The sequence below is a fragment of the Salmo trutta genome, chromosome 24 (genome assembly GCF_901001165.1).
Source record: "Salmo trutta chromosome 24, fSalTru1.1, whole genome shotgun sequence".
NCBI classification, from domain to species: Eukaryota; Metazoa; Chordata; class Actinopteri; order Salmoniformes; family Salmonidae; genus Salmo; species Salmo trutta.
The window spans coordinates 38,853,156-38,874,609 of NC_042980.1; the positions used below are offsets into that span (position 1 = coordinate 38,853,156).

The 21,454-nt window shown below is 46.8% G+C and overlaps 1 protein-coding gene across 1 annotated transcript in view; it reads right to left on the minus strand.

Moving 5' to 3' along the window:
* Positions 1–110: 110 nt before the first annotated feature.
* Positions 111–21,454, minus strand: part of fhl2a (four and a half LIM domains 2a) — a 22,344-nt gene continuing 1,000 nt past the window's right edge. Inside the window, exons 2-6 of the mRNA XM_029712103.1 lie at positions 12,985–13,165; positions 12,659–12,833; positions 1,300–1,469; positions 771–957; positions 111–297 (exon numbers count right to left, since the gene is read on the minus strand). Coding sequence (XP_029567963.1) covers positions 146–297; positions 771–957; positions 1,300–1,469; positions 12,659–12,833; positions 12,985–13,140 — 840 coding nt within the window. The 5' untranslated portion in view covers positions 13,141–13,165 and the 3' untranslated portion in view covers positions 111–145. The remainder of the gene's footprint in view (positions 298–770; positions 958–1,299; positions 1,470–12,658; positions 12,834–12,984; positions 13,166–21,454) is intronic.

Consider the following 21,454-nt stretch of genomic DNA (forward strand, 5'->3'; position numbering starts at 1 on the left):
TAAACTTCTGACTTCAGCTGTATATATATATATATATATATATATATACACAGTGATGCTCAGTTGTGCTCTGATAGGTCATTGTTACTTCCTGGTTGTTTTGTTACTATCCAATCAGACGTGTCGGCCACTCGCTGCCTGCCAATCAGATGTCTTTGCCACACTCGGGGCACAGGATGTCGTCACGCTCGGTGAGGAAACCCCGGCCCACCAGGGAGACGGAGCACTTCTTACAGTTGAAGCAGTCGTTGTGCCACTGGCGCTCTTCAAACGAGATGTACTTACTGCCACCCAGACCTGAGAGACATGGAGAGATGAACACATAGTGTTATCAAAAGGTGAAGGATGTCTCTGCATCCTAAAACATAGATGCAGGAAACCATAGAGCAGTTATACTGTACCTTGCTTTCTCTTATCCAATTGCACAGATCAGTGATTGGGGAAGGAGGAAAGGTGGAGAACTTTAGTAAGGATTCAAACAGGGCCACAGTGTACAGCGTGATGGGGTGAGTAAGTGACTGACTTCCTGATTACAAGTTAGAACTGATTTAAAAGTGAGTATCTAATTGGCTGACTGACTCATTCTGTTAGAGACAGGTACACAATTTCATCGCAGGTCTGCACAGATTATCAGATCGTTCTATCATGTTCCCTTTAGTTCCTGATACACTAAGCACTCCATTCCACGTGTTGTAAAGATCTGATAATCAGTGTGTGACCTGAGCAGAAAATGTGTATCTGCAACACACCCAGATGGATAGATAGTTTACCGCTGATGGGGGTGGTGCAGGAAGCACACTTCTTGGCATACAGGTTGCAGAAACAGTTGAGGCAGTAGGCAAAGTCGTCACGGGAGGTGAAGCGCTGACCAGACAGCTGCTGCTTGCAGCCGGTGCACAGGAAGCAGTCCTTATGCCAGGGCTGGTCGCGATAGGTCACCCCGCCAGTAGTGATGGGCTATTATAGAGAGAGAGTTAGGTCGAATGTGACTGCACACAAGTAAGCACATACACACCAACCATGTGCTACAAACCAGGCACCAAGAAATACCAGATTTTAGTGGTTAAGCGATCCATTCAATACATTGCCACGTGAATGGATACTGATGGCATTTGTGTACATATAAAGTACTAATCGTTCTTGCTCTAGTCTTGCCTGCCAGATTCACAGCCAGTCTTTCAGTAGTTGTAGAAAAAGCCCTGTTTTCTATCTCTCTGATGTATACGCCACTTTAGAGGAAAGAAAAAGTGAGGAAGAGATACTACAGTATTTACACTAAGGTTATGACCTTAGACCTACTTTCTTGCAGTGCACACACTGCATGGCAAACTGTTTCTCGTAGCAGGGTACACAGAAGTTGTGGTTCTCCTTGGGGATGAAGCTCTTGGTGCCGATGGGCTGCTGGCAACGCTGGCAGGTGAAGCAGGTCTCATGCCAGCTGTTACCCTTATGCTCCATCTTCCTGGAGCCTGCATGAAGGGGAGGGAGAGAGAGAGAGGGAGGGAGGGAGGGGAAAGTGGAGGAATGAGGGATGGATGGGTGTGTAAAGGAATTAAGAAGTATAGAGAATGGAGAGTGCGAGAGGACACACATGCTACTCAGTCCTTGGTTAATACACAGTCCCTCACTGTCTGCCCCCTCAGAGCTGCTCTCTAAAATACTTCCTGGGTCGAAAAAAAATTCCAATTAAATAAATTCCAATTTTATTGGTCACACACACATGGTTAGCAGATGTTAATGCGAGTGTAGCAAAATGCTTATGCTTCTAGTTCCGACAGTGCTGTAATATCTAACAAGTCCTAAACGATATCATAACCGCCATCGATAAGAGACAATACTGTGCAGCTGTATTCATCGACCTGGCCAAGGCTTTCGACTCAATCACCACATTCTTATCGGCAGACTCAACAGCCTCGGTTTCTCAAATGACTGCCTCGCCTGGTTCACCAACTACTTGTCAGACAGAGTTCAGTGTGTCAAATTGGAGGGCCTGGACCTCTGGCAGTCTCTATGGGGGTGCCACAGGGTTCAATTCTCGGGCCGACTCTTTTCTCTGTATACATCAATGATGTCGCTCTTGCTGCTGGTGATTCTCTGATCCACCTCTACGCAGACGACACCATTCTGTATACTTCTGGCCCTTCTTTGGACACTGTGTAAACAAACCTCCAGACGAGCTTCAATGCCATACAATACTCCTTCCGTGGCCTCCAACTGCTCTTAAATGCAAGTAAAACTAAATGCGTGCTCTTCAACCGATCATTGCCCTCACCTGCCCGCCCGTCCAGCATCACTACTCTGGACAGTTCTGACTTAATATGTGGACAACTACAAATACCTAGGTGTCTGGTTAGACTGTAAACTCTCCTTCAAGACTCACGTTAAGCATCTCCAATCCAAAATTAAATCTAGAAGCTGCTTCCTATTTCGCAACAAAGCATCCTTCACTCATGCTGCCAAACATACAGTGGGGAGAAAAAGTATTTGATCCCCTGCTGATTTTGTACGTTTGCCCACTTACAAAGAAATTATCAGTCTATCATTTTAATGGTAGGTTTATTTGAACAGTGAGAGACAGAATAACAACAAAAATATCCAGAAAAACGCATGTCAAAAATGTCACAAATTGATTTGCATTTTAATGAGGGAAATAAGTATTTGACCCCTCTGCAAAACATGACTTAGTACTTGGTGGCAAAACCCTTGTTGGCAATCACAGAGGTCAGACGTTTCTTGTAGTTGGCCACCAGGTTTGCACACATCTCAGGAGGGATTTTGTCCCACTCCTCTTTGCAGATCTTCTCCAAGTCATTAAGGTTTCGAGGCTGACGTTTGGCAACTCGAACCTTCAGCTCCCTCCACAGATTTTCTATGGGATTAAAGTCTGGAGACTGGCTAGGCCACTTCAGGACCTTAATGTGCTTCTTCTTGAGCCACTCCTTTGTTGCCTTGGCTGTGTGTTTTGGGTCATTGTCATGCTGGAATACCCATCCACGACCCATTTTCAATGCCCTGGCTGAGGGAAGGATGTTCTCATCCAAGATTTGACGGTACATGGCCCCATCCATCGTCCCTTTGATGCAGTGAAGTTGTCCTGTCCCCTTGGCAGAAAAACACCCCCAAAGCATAATGTTTCCACCTCATGTTTGACGGTGGAGATAGTGTTCTTGGGGTCATAGGCAGCATTCCTCCTCCTCCAAACACGGCGAGTTGAGTTGATGCCAAAGAGCTCCATTTTGGTCTCATCTGACCACAACACTTTCACCAGTTGTCCTCTGAATCATTCAGATGTTCATTGGCAAACTTCCGACAGGCATGTATATGTATTCTTGAGCAGGGGGACCTTGCGGGCGCTGCAGGATTTCAGTCCTTCACGGCGTAGTGTTACCAATTGTTTTCTTGGTGACTATGGTCCCAGCTGCCTTGAGATCATTGACAAGATCCTCCTGTGTAGTTCTGGGCTGATTCCTCACCGTTCTCATGATCATTGCAACCCCACGAGGTGAGATCTTGCATAGAACCCCAGGCCGAGGGATACTGACAGTTCTTTTGTGTTTCTTCCATTTGCGAATAATCGCACCAAATGTTGTCACCTTCTCACCAAGCTGCTTGGCGATGGTCTTGTAGCCCATTCCAGCCTTGTGTAGGTCTACAATCTTGTCCCTGACATCCTTGGAGAGCTCTTTGGTCTTGGCCATATTGGAGAGTTTGGAATCTGATTGATTGATTGCTTCTGTGGACAGATGTCTTTTTTTACAGGTAACAAGCTGCGTTTAGGAGCACTCCCTTTAAGAGTGTGTTCCTAATCTCAGCTCGTTACCTGTATAAAAGACACCTGGGAGCCAGAAATCTTTCTGATTGAGAGGGGGTCAAATACTTACAGTGCCTTGCGAAAGTATTCGACCCCCTTGAACTTTTCGACCTTTTGCCACATTTCAGGCTTCAAACATAAAGATATAAAACTGTAATTGATTGTGAAGAATCAACAACAAGTGGGACACAATCATGAAGTGGAACGAAATGTATTGGATATTTCAAACTTTTTTAACAAATAAAAAACTGAAAAATTGGGCGTGCAAAATTATTCAGCCCCCTTAAGTTAATACTTTGTAGCGCCACCTTTTGCTGCGATTACAGCTGTAAGTCGCTTGGGGTATGTCTCTATCCGTTTTGCACATCGAGAGACTGAATTTTTTGCCCATTCCTCCTTGCAAAACAGCTCGAGCTCAGTGAGGTTGGATGGAGAGCGTTTGTGAACAGCAGTTTTCAGTTCTTTCCAGAGATTCTCGATTGGATTCAGGTCTGGACTTTGACTTGGCCATTCTAACACCTGGATATGTTTATTTGTGAACCATTCCATTGTAGATTTTGCTTTATGTTTTGGATCATTGTCTTGTTGGAGACAAATCTCCGTCCCAGTCTCAGGTCTTTTGCAGACTCCATCAGGTTTTCTTCCAGAATGGTCCTGTATTTGGCTCCATCCATCTTCCCATCAATTTTAACCATCTTCCCTGCCCCTGCTGAAGAAAAGCAGGCCCAAACCATGATGCTGCCACCACCATGTTTGACAGTGGGGATGGTGTGTTCAGGGTGATGTGCTGTGTTGCTTTTACGCCAAACATAACGTTTTGCATTGTTGCCAAAAAGTTCGATTTTGGTTTCATCTGACCAGAGCACCTTCTTCCACATGTTTGGTGTGTCTCCCAGGTGGCTAGTGGCAAACTTTAAACGACACTTTTTATGGATATCTTTAAGAAATGGCTTTCTTCTTGCCACTCTTCCATAAAGGCCAGATTTGTGCAGTATACGACTGATTGTTGTCCTATGGACAGAGTCTCCCACCTCAGCTGTAGATCTCTGCAGTTCATCCAGAGTGATCATGGGCCTCTTGGCTGCATCTCTGATCAGTCTTCTCCTTGTATGAGCTGAAAGTTTAGAGGGACGGCCGGGTCTTCGTAGATTTGCAGTGGTCTCATACTCCTTCCATTTCAATATTATCGCTTGCACAGTGCTCCTTGGGATGTTTAAAGCTTGGGAAATCTTTTTGTATCCAAATCCAGCTTTAAACCTCTCCACAACAGTATCTCGGACCTGCCTGGTGTGTTCCTTGTTCTTCATGATGCTCTCTGCGCTTTAAACTGACCTCTGAGACTATCACAAAGCAGGTGCATTTATATGGAGACTTGATTACACACAGGTGGATTCTATTTATCATCATTAGTCATTTAGGTCAACATTGGATCATTCAGAGATCCTCACTTAACTTCTGGAGAGAGTTTGCTGCACTGAAAGTAAAGGGGCTGAATAATTTTGCACGGCCAATTTTTCAGTTTTTTATTTGTTAAAAAAGTTTGAAATATCCAATAAATTTCGTTCCACTTCATAATTGTGTCCCACTTGTTGTTGATTCTTCACAAAAAAATATATCTTTATGTATATCTTTATGTTTGAAGCCTGAAATGTGGCAAAAGGTTGAAAAGTTCAAGGGGGCCGAATACTTTCGCAAGGCACTGTATTTCCCTCATTAAAATGCAAATCAATTTGTGACATTTTTGACATGCGTTTTTCTGGATATTTTTGTTGTTATTCTGTCTCTCACTGTTCAAATAAACCTACCATTAAAATTATAGACTGATCCTTTCTTTATCAGTGGGCAAACGTACAAAATCAGCAGGGGATCAAATACTTTTTTCCCCCACTGTACCCTCGTAAAACTGACTATCCTGCCAATCCTTGACTTCGCCCATGTCATTTACAAAATAGCCTCCAACACTCTACTCAGCAAATTGGAGCAGTCTATCACAGTGCCATCCGTTTGTCACCAAAGCCCCAAATACTACCCACCACTGTGACCTGTATGCTCTCGTTGACTGGCCCTCACTTCAAATTCGTCGCCAAACCCACTGGCTCCAGGTCATCTATAAGTCTTTGCTAGGTAAAGCCCCGCCTTATCTCAGCTTACTGGTCACCATAGCAGCACCCACCCGTAGCATGTGCTCCAGCAGTTATATCTCACTGGTCAGCCCCAAAGCCAATTCTTCCTTTGGCCGCTTTTCCTTCCAGTTCTATGCTGCCAATGACTGGAACGAATTGCAAAAATCACTGAAGCTGGAGACTCATATCTCCCTCACTAACTTTAAGCACCAGCTGTCAGAGCAGCTCACAGATCACTGCACCTGTACATAGCCCATCTGTAAATAGCCCATCCAACTACCTCATCCCCATACTGTTATTTATTTTTGCTCCTTTGCCCCCCAGTATCTCTACTTCATTCATCTTCTGCACATCTATCACTCCAGTGTTTAATTGCTAAATTGTAATTATTTCGCCACTATGGCCTATTTATTGACTTATCTCCCTTATCTTACCTCATTTGCAAACAGTGTATATAGACTTTTTTTCTATTGTGTTATTGACTGTATGTTTGTTTATTCCATGTGTAACTCTGTGTTGTTGTTTGTGTCGAACTGCTTTGCTTTATCTTGGCCAGGTCGCAGTTGTAAATGAGAACTTGTTCTCAACTAGCCTACCTGGTTAAATAAAGGTGAAATAAATAAAAAAGTAATCTAACAATTCCCCAACAACAACCTAATACACACAAATCTAAAGGGGTGAATGAGAATATGTACATAAGTATATGGATGAGCGATGGCCGAGAGGCATAGGCAAGGTGCAGTAGATGGTATAAAATACAGTATATACATGTGATATGAGTAATGTAAGATATGTAAACATTATTAAAGTGGCATTATTTAAAGTGGCATTGTTTAAAGTGACTAGTGATCCATTTATTAAAGTGTCCTGTGATTGGGTCTCAATGTAGGTAGCAGCCTCTCTGAGTTAGTGATTGCTGTTTAGCAGTCTGATGGCCTTGAGATAGAAGATGTTTTTCAGTCTCTCGGTCTTTGTATACAAACACAGTGGGGACAGAGGGGCATTGTTGTGTTCAAGGAAGTCTGGAGCAAATGTATTCAGTATCTACAGTACATTCAGTGTTTCTGCTCTGCTGCACCCCAGACCTCACCAGAGTAGAGTTACACTGACTGTCTGTCTGTTTGTCTGAGAGAAGCACCATCCCAAGGAATTATGGAAATTATGATATTTAAAGACGTAGATTAGTTAGAATCATCCAAAACGATCTACTATCACCACTACTACTGGCACTACTACTACTGGCACTACTACTACTGGCACTACTACTACTGGCACTACTACTGGCACTACTACTACTGGCACTACTACTACTGCACCTACTACTACTGGCACTACTACTACTGGTACTACTACTACTGGCACTACTACTACTGGTACTACTACTACTGGCACCACTACTACTGGCACTACTACTACTGGCACTACTACTACTGGCACTACTACTACTGGCACCACTATTACTGGCACCACTACTACTGGCACTACTACTACTGGCACTACTACTGGCACTACTACTACTGGCACTACTACTACTGGCACCACTACTACTGGCACTACTACTACTGGCACTACTACTACTGGCACTACTACTACTGGCACCACTACTACTGGCACTACTACTACTGGCACCACTACTACTGGCACTACTACTACTGGCACTACTACTACTGGCACTACTACTACTGGCACTACTACTACTACCACTACTGGCACTACTACTACTGGCACCACTACTACTGGCACTACTAATACTACTGGTACTACTACTACTGGCACTACTACTACTGGCACTACTACTACTGGCACTACTACTACTGGCACTACTACTACTGGCACTACTACTACTGGCACTGGTACTACTACTGGCACTGGTACTACTACTACTGGCACTACTACTACTGGCACTACTACTACTGGCACTACTACTACTACTGGCACTACTACTACTGGCACCACTACTACTGGCACTACTACTACTACTGGTACTACTACTACTGGCACTACTACTACTACTGGTACTACTACTACTGGTACTGCTACTGGTACTACTACTACTACTACTACTACTGGCACTACTACTACTACTACTGGCACTACTACTACTGGTACTACTACTACTACTACTGGTACTGCTACTGGTACTACTACTACTACTACTACTACTGGCACTACTACTACTACTACTACTGGCACTACTACTACTACTGGTACTACTACTACTGGCACTACTACTACTGGCACTACTACTACTACTACTACTGGTACTACTACTACTGATTTTACTGGCACTACTACTACTACTAATACTACTACTACTGGCACTACTACTACTACTGGTACTGCTACTGGTACTGGTACTACTACTACTACTACTACTACTACTACTACTAATGGCACTACTACTACTACTACTACTACTACTGGTACTATTACTACTGATTTTACTGGCACTACTACTACTGGCACTACTACTACTGGCACTACTACTACTGGCACCACTACTACTGGCACTACTACTACTGGCACTACTACTGGCACCACTACTACTACTGGCACTACTACTACTGGCACTACTACTACTGGCACCACTACTACTGGCGCTACTACTACTGGCACTACTACTGGCACTACTACTACTGGCACTACTACTACTGGCACTACTACTACTGGCACTACTACTACTGGCACTACTACTACTGGCACCACTACTGGCACTACTACTACTGGCACCACTACTACTGGCACCACTACTACTGGCACTACTACTACTGGCACTACTACTACTGGCACTACTACTGGCACCACTATTACTGGCACTACTACTACTGGCACTACTACTGGCACTACTAATACTGGCACTACTACTACTGGCACTACTACTGGCACTACTACTGGCACTACTACTACTGGCACCACTACTACTGGCACTACTACTGGCACTACTACTGGCACTACTACTACTGGCACCACTACTACTGGCACTACTACTACTGGCACCACTACTACTACTACTACTACTACTACTGGCACTACTACTACTGGCACTACTACTACTGGCACCACTACTACTACTACTACTACTACTACTACTGGCACTACTACTACTGGCACTACTACTACTGGCACTACTACTGGCACTACTACTGGCACTACTACTACTGGCACCACTACTACTGGCACTACTACTACTGGCACCACTACTACTACTACTACTACTACTACTGGCACTACTACTACTGGCACTACTACTACTGGCACTACTACTACTGGCACTACTACTACTGGCACTGCTACTACTGGTACTACTACTACTGGTACTACTACTACTGGTACTACTACTACTACTGTCACTACTACTACTGGTACTACTGGTACTGGTACTACTACTACTGGCACTACTACTACTACTGGCACTACCACTACTACTGGTACTGCTACTGGTACTGGTACTACTACTACTGCTACTACTACTACTAATGGCACTACTACTGGTACTGGTACTACTACTACTACTACTACTACTACTGGTACTGGTACTACTACTACTGGTACTACTACTACTGGCACTACTACTACTACTGGCACTACTACTACTGGTACTGGTACTACTACTACTGGTACTGGTACTACTACTGGCACTACTACTACTACTGGTACTACTACTACTGGTACTGGTACTACTACTACTGGCACTACTACTACTACTGGTACTGGTACTGGTACTACTACTACTACTGGCACTACTACTACTACTACTACTACTACTGGCACTACTACTACTACTACTACTGGCACTACTACTGGGTCTGCTACTGGTACTACTACTACTTGCACTACTACTACTACTACTACTACTACTACTACTACTACTGGTACTACTACTACTACTGCTTTTACTGGCACTACTACTGGCACTACTACTACTACTGGCACTACTACTACTACTACTACTGGCACTACTACTACTACTACTACTGGCACTACTACTACTACTGGTACTACTACTACTGGCACTACTACTACTGGCACTACTACTACTACTACTACTGGTACTACTACTACTGATTTTACTGGCACTACTACTACTACTAATACTACTACTACTGGCACAACTACTACTACTGGTACTGCTACTGGTACTGGTACTACTACTACTACTACTACTACTACTACTACTAATGGCACTACTACTACTACTACTACTACTACTGGTACTATTACTACTGATTTTACTGGCACTACTACTGCACTACTACTACTGGCACTACTACTACTGGCACTACTACTACTACTGGCACTACTACTACTGGCACTACTACTGGCACCACTACTACTACTGGCACTACTACTACTGGCACTACTACTACTGGCACTACTACTGGCACTACTACTACTGGCACTACTACTACTGGCACTACTACTACTGGCACTACTACTACTGGCACCACTACTACTGGCACTACTACTACTGGCACTACTACTGGCACCACTACTACTACTGGCACTACTACTACTGGCGCTACTACTACTGGCACTACTACTGGCACTACTACTACTGGCACTACTACTACTGGCACTACTACTACTGGCACTACTACTACTGGCACCACTACTGGCACTACTACTACTGGCACCACTACTACTGGCACCACTACTACTGGCACTACTACTACTGGCACTACTACTACTGGCACTACTACTGGCACCACTATTACTGGCACTACTACTACTGGCACTACTACTGGCACTACTACTGGCACTACTACTACTGGCACTACTACTGGCACTACTACTGGCACTACTACTACTGGCACCACTACTACTGGCACTACTACTGGCACTACTACTGGCACTACTACTACTGGCACCACTACTACTGGCACTACTACTACTTGCACCACTACTACTACTACTACTGGCACTACTACTACTGGCACTACTACTACTGGCACCACTACTACTACTACTACTACTACTACTGGCACTACTACTACTGGCACTACTACTACTGGCACTACTACTACTGGCACTACTACTGGCACTACTACTGGCACTACTACTACTGGCACCACTACTACTGGCACTACTACTACTGGCACCACTACTACTACTACTACTACTACTACTACTGGCACTACTACTACTGGCACTACTACTACTGGCACTACTACTACTGGCACTGCTACTACTGGTACTACTACTACTGGTACTACTACTACTGGTACTACTACTACTACTGTCACTACTACTACTGGTACTACTGGTACTGGCACTACTACTACTACTGGCACTACTACTACTACTGGCACTACCACTACTACTGGTACTGCTACTGGTACTGGTACTACTACTACTACTACTACTACTACTAATGGCACTACTACTGGTACTGGTACTACTACTACTACTACTACTACTACTGGTACTGGTACTACTACTACTACTGGTACTACTACTACTGGCACTACTACTACTACTGGCACTACTACTACTGGTACTGGTACTACTACTACTGGTACTGGTACTACTACTGGCACTACTACTACTACTGGTACTACTACTACTGGTACTGGTACTACTACTACTGGCACTACTACTACTACTGGTACTGGTACTGGTACTACTACTACTACTGGCACTACTACTACTACTACTACTACTACTGGCACTACTACTACTACTACTACTGGCACTACTACTGGGTCTGCTACTGGTACTACTACTACTTGCACTACTACTACTACTACTACTACTACTACTACTACTACTGGTACTACTACTACTACTGCTTTTACTGGCACTACTACTGGCACTACTACTACTACTGGCACTACTACTACTACTACTGGTACTGGTACTACTACTACTGGCACTACTACTACTACTGGTTCTGGTACTGGTACTACTACTACTACTGGCACTACTACTACTACTACTGGTACTGGTACTACTACTACTGGTACTACTACTACTACTGGCACTACTACTACTACTGGTACTGGTACTACTACTACTGGCACTACTACTACTACTGGCACTACTACTACTACTACTGGTACTGGCACTACTACTGCTACTACTACTGGCACTACTACTGGGTCTGCTACTGGTACTACTGCTACTACTACTTGCACTACTACTACTACTACTACTACTACTACTACTACTACTACTACTGGTACTACTACTACTACTGCTTTTACTGGCACTTCTACTGGCACTACTACTACTACTGGCACTACTACTACTGGTACTGGTACTACTACTACTGGTACTACTATTACTGGCACTACTAATACTACTACTACTACTACTGGTACTACTACTACTACTACTACTACTACTACTACTACTACTGGCACTACTACTACTACTACTACTGGCACTACTACTGCTGGTACTGGTACTACTACTTCTACTTTTACTGGTACTACTACTACTGCTACTACTCAAACAAATCAACTCAAAATGTCAGGTCTGTAAAATAACTTCACTTCCTGAAGATTCATGGGATGCTGTGTTTGTTGGTATTTCATTTTCTTTGATAAGGGCTGATCTAAATTGTGTTTGCAACCATTATGAAGGTTTGTGTATTTTGTGATAGTCCAAGATTAGTCTGTGTACATGCCTGTGTGCACGTCCATGTGTGCATGCCCGTGTGCATGGAAATGCCTGTGTGTGTGTGTGTTTACTATATGTAGATTAGATGAATGTAGGTTCTCACCAGGCATGATGGTCTTCTTGCACTCGTGGCACTTGGAGGAGTACTCATTGGAGTAGCACTCAGTGCAGAGCAGCTGGTCATCCTTGGTGGAGAAGGGCTTGTCCACCAGAGAGTGTTTACACTGGAAGCACTGGAAACACTCCTCGTGCCAGTGGCGGTCCTTATAGGAAAGGTCCTACGGAGGCATCAGAGGGACAATTTCAGTCATTATATCAGACAGCATGCTTTGACAATGTTCTTGGATGGAAGGTAAAAGAAAATGAGAGACAGTGCTAGTGGTTCATCCCTATTTGTTTGTGTCATGCAATGCATACGTGTGTTCCTACCCTGGTGTTGCAGCCGATGGGTTTCTTGCAGTCCTCACAGGTGTTTGAGTACAGGCTCTCGTAGCATTTGACACAGTATGGGTTCTCCTCTCTCAGGACGTATTTCTTCCCGAACAGGGATTCCTTACAGTAGTGGCAGTCATAGCGCTCTGTCATCTTTGCACCGGGAATCCCACCTCACCTGAAGCAAGGGGAGAGAGAGAGTTTGAGAATATAATTTGTCCTACTACTGTATAACCCATAACAGTCTGAGCTATGTCTAAGCCGGGGAGGCCTTACTGTTTCAATAAAAATATTTGATACAAAAAAAAGTGGGCCTTACTGCCCATACGAACGCATTGAATAACATATTCACTACATGGAACAACAGACAGTCCCCCAAAACATATGAAGAGAGTTTGTTCTGAAGTGTCTGTCCTATATCTGAGAGATAGAAGAAACATCAGGACATTATATATATATATATATATTTCCTCCTTATTTTTGGCATAAACAGTCTCCATATATACTTCCATAATTATTTTCAACTGGTACCAGGGGACCTTCAGACAAGTATTGTGAGGCCTGTGGGAAACCTAGAGCAAAACGGTAACAGACACATCTCAACATCAACTGTTCAGAGGAGACTGCGTGAGTCAGGCCTTCATGGTCAAATTGCTGCAAAGAAACCACTACTAAATGACACCAATAAGAAGAAGACACTTGCTTGGGCCAAGAAACACGAGCAATGGACATTAGACTGGTGGAAATCTGTCCTTTGGTCTGATGAGTCCAAATTTGAGATTTTTGATTCCAACCGCCGCATGTGTGGTTCCCACCGTGAAGCATGGAGGAGGAGGTGTGATGGTGTGGGGGTGCTTTCCTGGTGACACTCTCTGTGATTTATTTAACATCCAATGCAAAACAAAATATCTCTAGTTTAACAGATATCTCTAGTTTAACAGATATCTCTAGTTTAAACTGACAGATTTTTATGGGGATATTTTAATTATGCTAATTGAATTTCCGCGGGCATCAACTCTAGGGGGATAAATGGCTCATTCAAGTTATGGTCAACGACCTTGATCCCTGACCTGCATACTTTTGTAAGTAGGTTTTTAAGAGTCCAACTAGATAAACAGAAGCCAGCTTGTAAAAGCCAAGTGTGTCTGTTGGCCTTCTCTATGTCAGTGTTTATACAGAGATATCGGCTTCCTGACATTGAGTAGGAACAGAGAGGATACATCCTTCTCACAATCAGTCTGTTATAGTAAATGAGAACTGGATCTCAATTCACTTGCCTGTCACTGCAATGAATATAATATCCACAAAGTGCATTTCCAATTCAAGCAAAGTGGAGACAATGCAATATAGCACAATAGAGATCTCTGACAAGACATTGAGGAAATCACAATACACATCTGCCTGTCATCTTTTGAGCCAGTGTTATATTGCCGACAGTTGTAGTATCAAGTTGTACTTTTGTGTACAGTATGTCTCTCTAGAGGGTTTAGTCTTTGACCTCTGTGTGTCAGCAGCCAGTCTTTTGTCTGTTGCTGTGACAGCTGCAGGGTGACAGATGAGAGGAACATTATTAATAGCTCTATCTATCAATCGTACTTAGAGAGGGACAGGGGACCTTCGTCCCTGCGCATACCAACACTCACTATGTCACCATGCAGTCAGTCATCCATCACCCCACCTCCAACTGTCAGCATCACAATGCACCACAACACAGCTCAGATTCCCACAGTGTGTGTGTGACACAGCACACTGGAAGAATGTCTACTCACGCTTTGCAGCTGTTAGCAGTCCAGCCCCTGATAGACCCCTGGTTATTCCTCTCTGTGCTTGGCATGTCACTCTGCTTACCAGTGGTGGGTGGGTGTGTGTGTGTGTGTGTGTGTGTGTGTGTGTGTGTGTGTGTGTGTGTGTGTGTGTGTGTGTGTGTGTGTGTGTGTGTGTGTGTGTGTGTGTGTGTGTGTGTGTGTGTGTGTGTGTGTGTGTGTGTGTGTGTGTGTGTGTGTGTGTGTGTGTTTGTTTGTACATACGCGTGGCCGGCTGCCTCTGGAAGTCCCCAGTGTCCCAAGCACACGGCGCTGCATACCTCTCTCCTCTACACTTCTCACCACTTTCCTCTCACTCTCATTCTTCCCGCTCTCTTTCTTTCTGAGTTCTGACCTACTCCACTCTTTCTGAGTTCTGACCTACTCCACTCTTTCTGAGTTCTGACCTACTCCACTCTTTCTGAGTTCTGACCTACTCCACTCTTTCTGAGTTCTGACCTACTCCACTCTTTCTGAGTTCTGACCTACTCCACTCTTTCTGAGTTCTGACCTACTCCACTCTTTCAGAGTTCTGACCTACTCCACTCTTTCTGAGTTCTGACCTACTCCACTCTTGCCCACTGATTCCACCGTCATGGTTTGACCATATAAGGAGGCAAAGGAAAAACAGGAAAAACAGGAGAACTTGAGAATGTCCCCCTCTCACTTTCTTAAATTCCTACTCTCTTCCCCTCTTATTCTTATTCACCCTCTCATCTCTCGCTAGATCTCTCTTCTTCCCTCTCTCCCTGTCCCCAACCCCCTCTCTCTCTCTTTTTCTCTGTATTTGCTTTCCCTTGTTTTTCCAACCCGATACTGTCTATTTTTCTGTTTGCATTTCCTCATTACCTCGTTCGGTCCCCCTTTCTCTGGACTAAATCCCCTGTAATATCATGGTATGTCCAAACTAAGACTGCATAAGTTAAAGGGCTAGAGAAGGGTCTTGGTACTGGTCCAAATTAGATTGAAACAGGAAGTCAGAGGAATTTTCTGTTCTCTGTCTTCAAGTTTAAAGAGGAATAGATTTACTATCCTATCTACCGGTAACAATGACTCTCCCTCTAATCCCTTTCCCCCGTCTCTCCATCGCTGTTGCTCTACCTCTCCTCTACTTCCCCTCCATCCATCCATCCTCTCTCTCTCTCTCTCGCTTTCTCTCGTTCTCTCTCTCTCTCTCGTTCTCTCTCTCGCTTTCTCTCGCTTTCTCTCGTTCTCTCTCGCTGTCTGGCTGTCTCTCTCGCTCTCTCGTTCTCTCTCTCGCTTTCTCTCGTTCTCTCTCGCTCTCTCGCTCTCTCTCTCGCGCTCTCTCGTTCTCTCTCGCTGTCTGGCTGTCTCTCTCTCGCTTTCTCTCGTTCTCTCTCGCTGTCTCGCTCTCTCTCTTGCTTTCTCTCGTTCTCTCTCGCTGTCTCGCTCTCTCTCTCGCTTTCTCTCGTTCTCTCTCGCTGTCTCGCTCTCTCTCTCGCTTTCTCTCGTTCTCTCTCTCTGTCTCGCTCTCTCTCTCGCTTTCTCTCGTTCTCTCTCGCTGTCTCGCTCTCTCTCTCGCTTTCTCTCGTTCTCTCTCTCGCTCTCTTGTTCTCTCTCGCTTTCTCTCGTTCTCTCTCGCTGTCTGGCTGTCTCTCTCTCTCTCTCTCTCTCTCGCTTTCTCTCGTTCTCTCTCGCTGTCTGGCTCTCTCTCTCGCTTTCTCTCGTTCTCTCGCTCTCTCGCTCTCTCTCTCGCTTTCTCTCGTTCTCTCTCGCTGTCTGGCTGTCTCTCTCGCTCTCTCTCGTTCTCTCTCGCTCTCTCGCTCTCTCTCTCGCGCTCTCTCGTTCTCTCTCGCTGTCTGGCTGTCTCTCTCTCGCTTTCTCTCGTTCTCTCTCGCTGTCTCGCTCTCTCTCTCGCTTTCTCTCGTTCTCTCTCGCTGTCTCGCTCTCTCTCTCGCTTTCTCTCGTTCTCTCTCGCTGTCTGGCTGTCTCTCTCTCGCTTTCTCTCGTTCTCTCTCGCTGTCTCGCTCTCTCTCTCGCTTTCTCTCGTTCTCTCTCGCTGTCTCGCTCTCTCTCTCGCTTTCTCTCGTTCTCTCTCGCTGTCTCGCTCTCTCTCTCGCTTTCTCTCGTTCTCTCTCGCTGTCTCGCTCTCTCTCTCGCTTTCTCTCGTTCTCTCTCGCTGTCTGGCTGTCTCTCTCTCTCTCTCTCTCTCTCTCTCGCTTTCTCTCGTTCTCTCTCGCTGTCTCGCTCTCTCTCTCGCTTTCTCTCGTTCTCTCTCGCTGTCTCGCTCTCTCTCGCTTTCTCTCGTTCTCTCTCGCTGTCTCGCTCTCTCTCTCGCTTTCTCTCGTTCTCTCTCGCTGTCTGGCTGTCTCTCTCTCTCTCTCTCTCTCTCTCTCTCGCTTTCTCTCGTTCTCTCTCGCTGTCTCGCTCTCTCTCTCGCTTTCTCTCGTTCTCTCTCGCTGTCTCGTTCTCTCTCTCGCTTTCTCTCGTTCTCTCTCGCTCTCTCGCTCTCTCTCTCGCGCTCTCTCGTTCTTTCTCGCTGTCTGGCTGTCTCTCTCTCGCTTTCTCTCGTTCTCTCTCGCTGTCTCGCTCTCTCTCTTGCTTTCTCTCGTTCTCTCTCGCTGTCTCGCTCTCTCTCTCGCTTTCTCTCGTTCTCTCTCGCTGTCTCGCTCTCTCTCTCGCTTTCTCTCGTTCTCTCTCTCTGTCTCGCTCTCTCTCTCGCTTTCTCTCGTTCTCTCTCGCTGTCTCGCTCTCTCTCTCGCTTTCTCTCGTTCTCTCTCTCGCTCTCTCGTTCTCTCTCGCTTTCTCTCGTTCTCTCTCGCTGTCTGGCTGTCTCTCTCTCTCTCTCTCTCTCTCGCTTTCTCTCGTTCTCTCTCGCTGTCTGTCTCTCTCTCTCTCTCTCTAACTCACTTAAATCAGGGTTCATCTTGGTCCTAAAATAAAAGAGAAACTGAGCCCTAATAAAATCTCCAGCTGTTTAAACGGCGGACAGCTGTTGGAGACGGGGCTCTGTGTTCTCTCTGATGTCACCCGTCCCAGCGAAGCTAACGAGCACAGAATGAACACCTCAATGTGGAGGAAAAGAGGGTATTTCTTAACCTTTGTCAGACAAGTACAGTACTTTGCTTCTACTTGTAATACAAGTGTCATACAATGTATGTACAAGTATGCTGAACTCCTGGAAAGTACATGCAGTGTCATGGTTCGACCTTTGGCACTGAGGTATGATGAAATGCAGGTTTTATCTAGTTATAGTGAAGCAATGATTTTCTGAGTAGATGATTGAATCAAGTATTTTTCTGTCAATGATTGGATCATATGTTTGTGATGGGATTGAGTGCTGTCTGTGCTGTTGTCACATGTGTGAGTTTGCCCTAATTGTGTTATGCAATGCTGGAGAACCCATCTGAATCTCACACACGCGCACAAACACACACTAAATTATGAAGATTTCTTATGACTTTCACAAACCTGAGCAGTTAAGCTCTCATTACGCTATCACCTTACTTTCAAAGTTAAAATGTCTTTTGTTTTTCACTATCATAATTAAACCTGTAATTAGATTGACTTGAGATAAGTTTCATATATTTACTGAGCAAGACAAATATCCCACATCCATCCTCTCTCCTCCCCTCAACACCACAACCCTCCCTCCTCACCATCCATCCTCTCTCCTCCCCTCAACACCACAACTCTCCCTCCTCACCATCCATCCTCTCTCCTCCCCTCAACACCACAACCCTCCCTCCTCACCCATCCATCCTCTCTCCTCCCCTCAACACCACAACCCTCCCTCCTCACCATCCATCCTCTCTCCTCCCCTCAACACCCCAACCCTCCCTCCTCACCATCCATCCTCTCTCCTCCCCTCAACACCAAGACCCTCCCTCCTCACCCATCCATCCTCTCTCCTCCCCTCAACACCCCAACCCTCCCTCCTCACCATCCATCCTCTCTCTCCTCCCCTCAACACCACAGACCCTCCCTCCTCACCATCCATCCTCTCTCCTCCCCTCAACACCACAACCCTCCCTCCTCACCCATCCATCCTCTCTCCTCCCCTCAACACCACAACCCTCCCTCCCTCACCATCCCATCCTCTCTCCTCCCCCTCAACACCACAACCCTCCCTCCTCACCATCCATCCTCTCTCCCTCCCCTCAACACCCCAACCCTCCCTCCTCACCATCCATCCTCTCTCCTCCCCTCAACACCAAGACCCTCCCTCCTCACCCATCCATCCTCTCTCCTCCCCTCAACACCCCAACCCTCCCTCCCTCACCATCCATCCTCTCTCCTCCCCTCAACACCAAGACCCTCCCTCCTCACCATCCATCCTCTCTCCTCCCCTCAACACCACAACCCTCCCTCCTCACCATCCATCCTCTCTCCTCCCCTCAACACCACAACCCTCCCTCCTCACCCATCCCCCCTCCTCTCTCCTCCCCTCAACACCACAAACCCTCCCCTCCTCACCCATCCATCCTCTCTCCTCCCCTCAACACCACAACCCTCCCTCCTCACCCATCCATCCTCTCTCCTCCCCTCAACACCAAGACCCTCCCTCCTCACCATCACTCCTCTCTCCTCCCCTCAACACCACGACCCTCCCTCCTCACCATCCATCCTCTCTCCTCCCCTCAACACCAAAACCTCCCTCCTCACCATCCATCCCTCTCTCCTCCCCTCAACACCACAACCCTCCCTCCTCACCATCCATCCTCTCTCCTCCCCTCAACACCAAGACCCTCCCTCCTCACCATCCATCCTCTCTCCTCCCCTCAACACCCCAACCCTCCCTCCTCACCTATCATCTCCTCTCCCTTCCCGTCCCCTCAACACCACAACCCTCCCTCCTCACCCATCCATCCTCTCTCCTCCCCTCAACACCCCAACCCTCCCCTCCTCACCATCCATCCTCTCTCCTCCCCTCAACACCACAACCCTCCCTCCTCACCCATCCATCCTCTCTCCTCCCCTCAACACGACAACCCTCCCTCCTCACCCATCCATCCTCTCTCCTCCCCTCAACACCACAACCCTCCCTCCTCACCCATCCATCCTCTCTCCTCCCCTCAACACCAAGACCCTCCCTCCTCACCATCCATCCTCTCTCCTCCCCTCAACACCACAACCCTCCCTCCTCACCCATCCATCCTCTCTCCTCCCCTCAACACCACAACCCTCCCTCCACACCATCCATCCTCTCTCCTCCCCTCAACACCACAACCCTCCCTCCTCACCATCCATCCTCTCTCCTCCCCTCAACACCACAACCCTCCCTCCTCACCCATCCATCCTCTCTCCTCCCCTCAACACCAAGACCCTCCCTCCTCACCATCCATCCTCTCTCCTCCCCTCAACACCACAACCCTCCCTCCTCACCATCCATCCTCTCTCCTCCCCTCAACACCACAACCCTCCCTCCTCACCCATCCATCCTCTCTCCTCCCCTCAACACCACAACCCTCCCTCCTCACCCATCCATCCTCTCTCCTCCCCTCAACACCACAACCCTCCCTCCCTCCTCACCCATCCATCCTCTCTCCTCCCCTCAACACCACAACCCTCCCTCCTCATCCATCCATCCTCTCTCCTCCCCTCAACACCACAACCCTCCCTCCCTCCTCACCCATCCATCCTCTCTCCTCCCCTCAACACCACAACCCTCCCCTCCTCACCATCCATCCTCTCTCCTCCCCTCAACACCAAGACCCTCCCTCCTCACCATCCATCCTCTCTCCTCCCCTCAACACCACAACCCTCCCTCCTCACCCATCCATCCTCTCTCCTCCCCTCAACACCACAACCCTCCCTCCACACCATCCATCCTCTCTCCTCCCCTCAACACCACAACCCTCCCTCCTCACCCATCCATCCTCTCTCCTCCCCTCAACACCAAGACCCTCCCTCCTCACCATCCATCCTCTCTCCTCCCCTCAACACCAAGACCCTCCCTCCTCACCATCCATCCTCTCTCCTCCCCTCAACACCACAACCCTCCCTCCTCATCCATCCATCCTCTCTCCTCCCCTCAACACCACAACCCTCCCTCCTCATCCATCCATCCTCTCTCCTCCCTTCTTTTCCACTACAAATCGACCACCTCCCAATTTACCCCTAGAGTACCCACACCTGACCCCTGCTCTCTCTCTCAGCAGGGCATCCATCTCACTCAGTTGGAGGCGTGAGCCACAATGGCGGGAGTGGCCCACAGTGACACGAGTCTCTAATGATAGCCAGTACCCTCAGAGGAAACTGGAATGCTTTTAAGAGCCACGATAGAGAGGCTAGACAGGTGCTCAAAATAGCTCAATGTTTCAACGACAAACTACTACAGAAATACACCATCCCTCAAACATACAGGCCTACTCACATTTAGCATACCCAATGAGCTGAGTGGGCAACGTTTGCACTTTTGGGACTATTCCATTGGATTCATCCAGCCAGGACAGCACTAAACGCTATCTCTCAGTCTAAAGGGGTGGAACTCTGTTCCCCTAATTGTACCCTCCTTCGCCATACCACTACCCACTCCTAACCATAACAATAGGGTATAGATAATTGGCAGATAGGCACAGAGCATATTATACCCTGTTTGTCTGCCCTGTCTGTCTGCCCTGTCTGTCTGCCCTGTCTGTCTGCCCTGTCTGTCAGCCCTGTCTGTCTGCCCTGTCTGTCAGCACATTGTCCAGGCACACTGA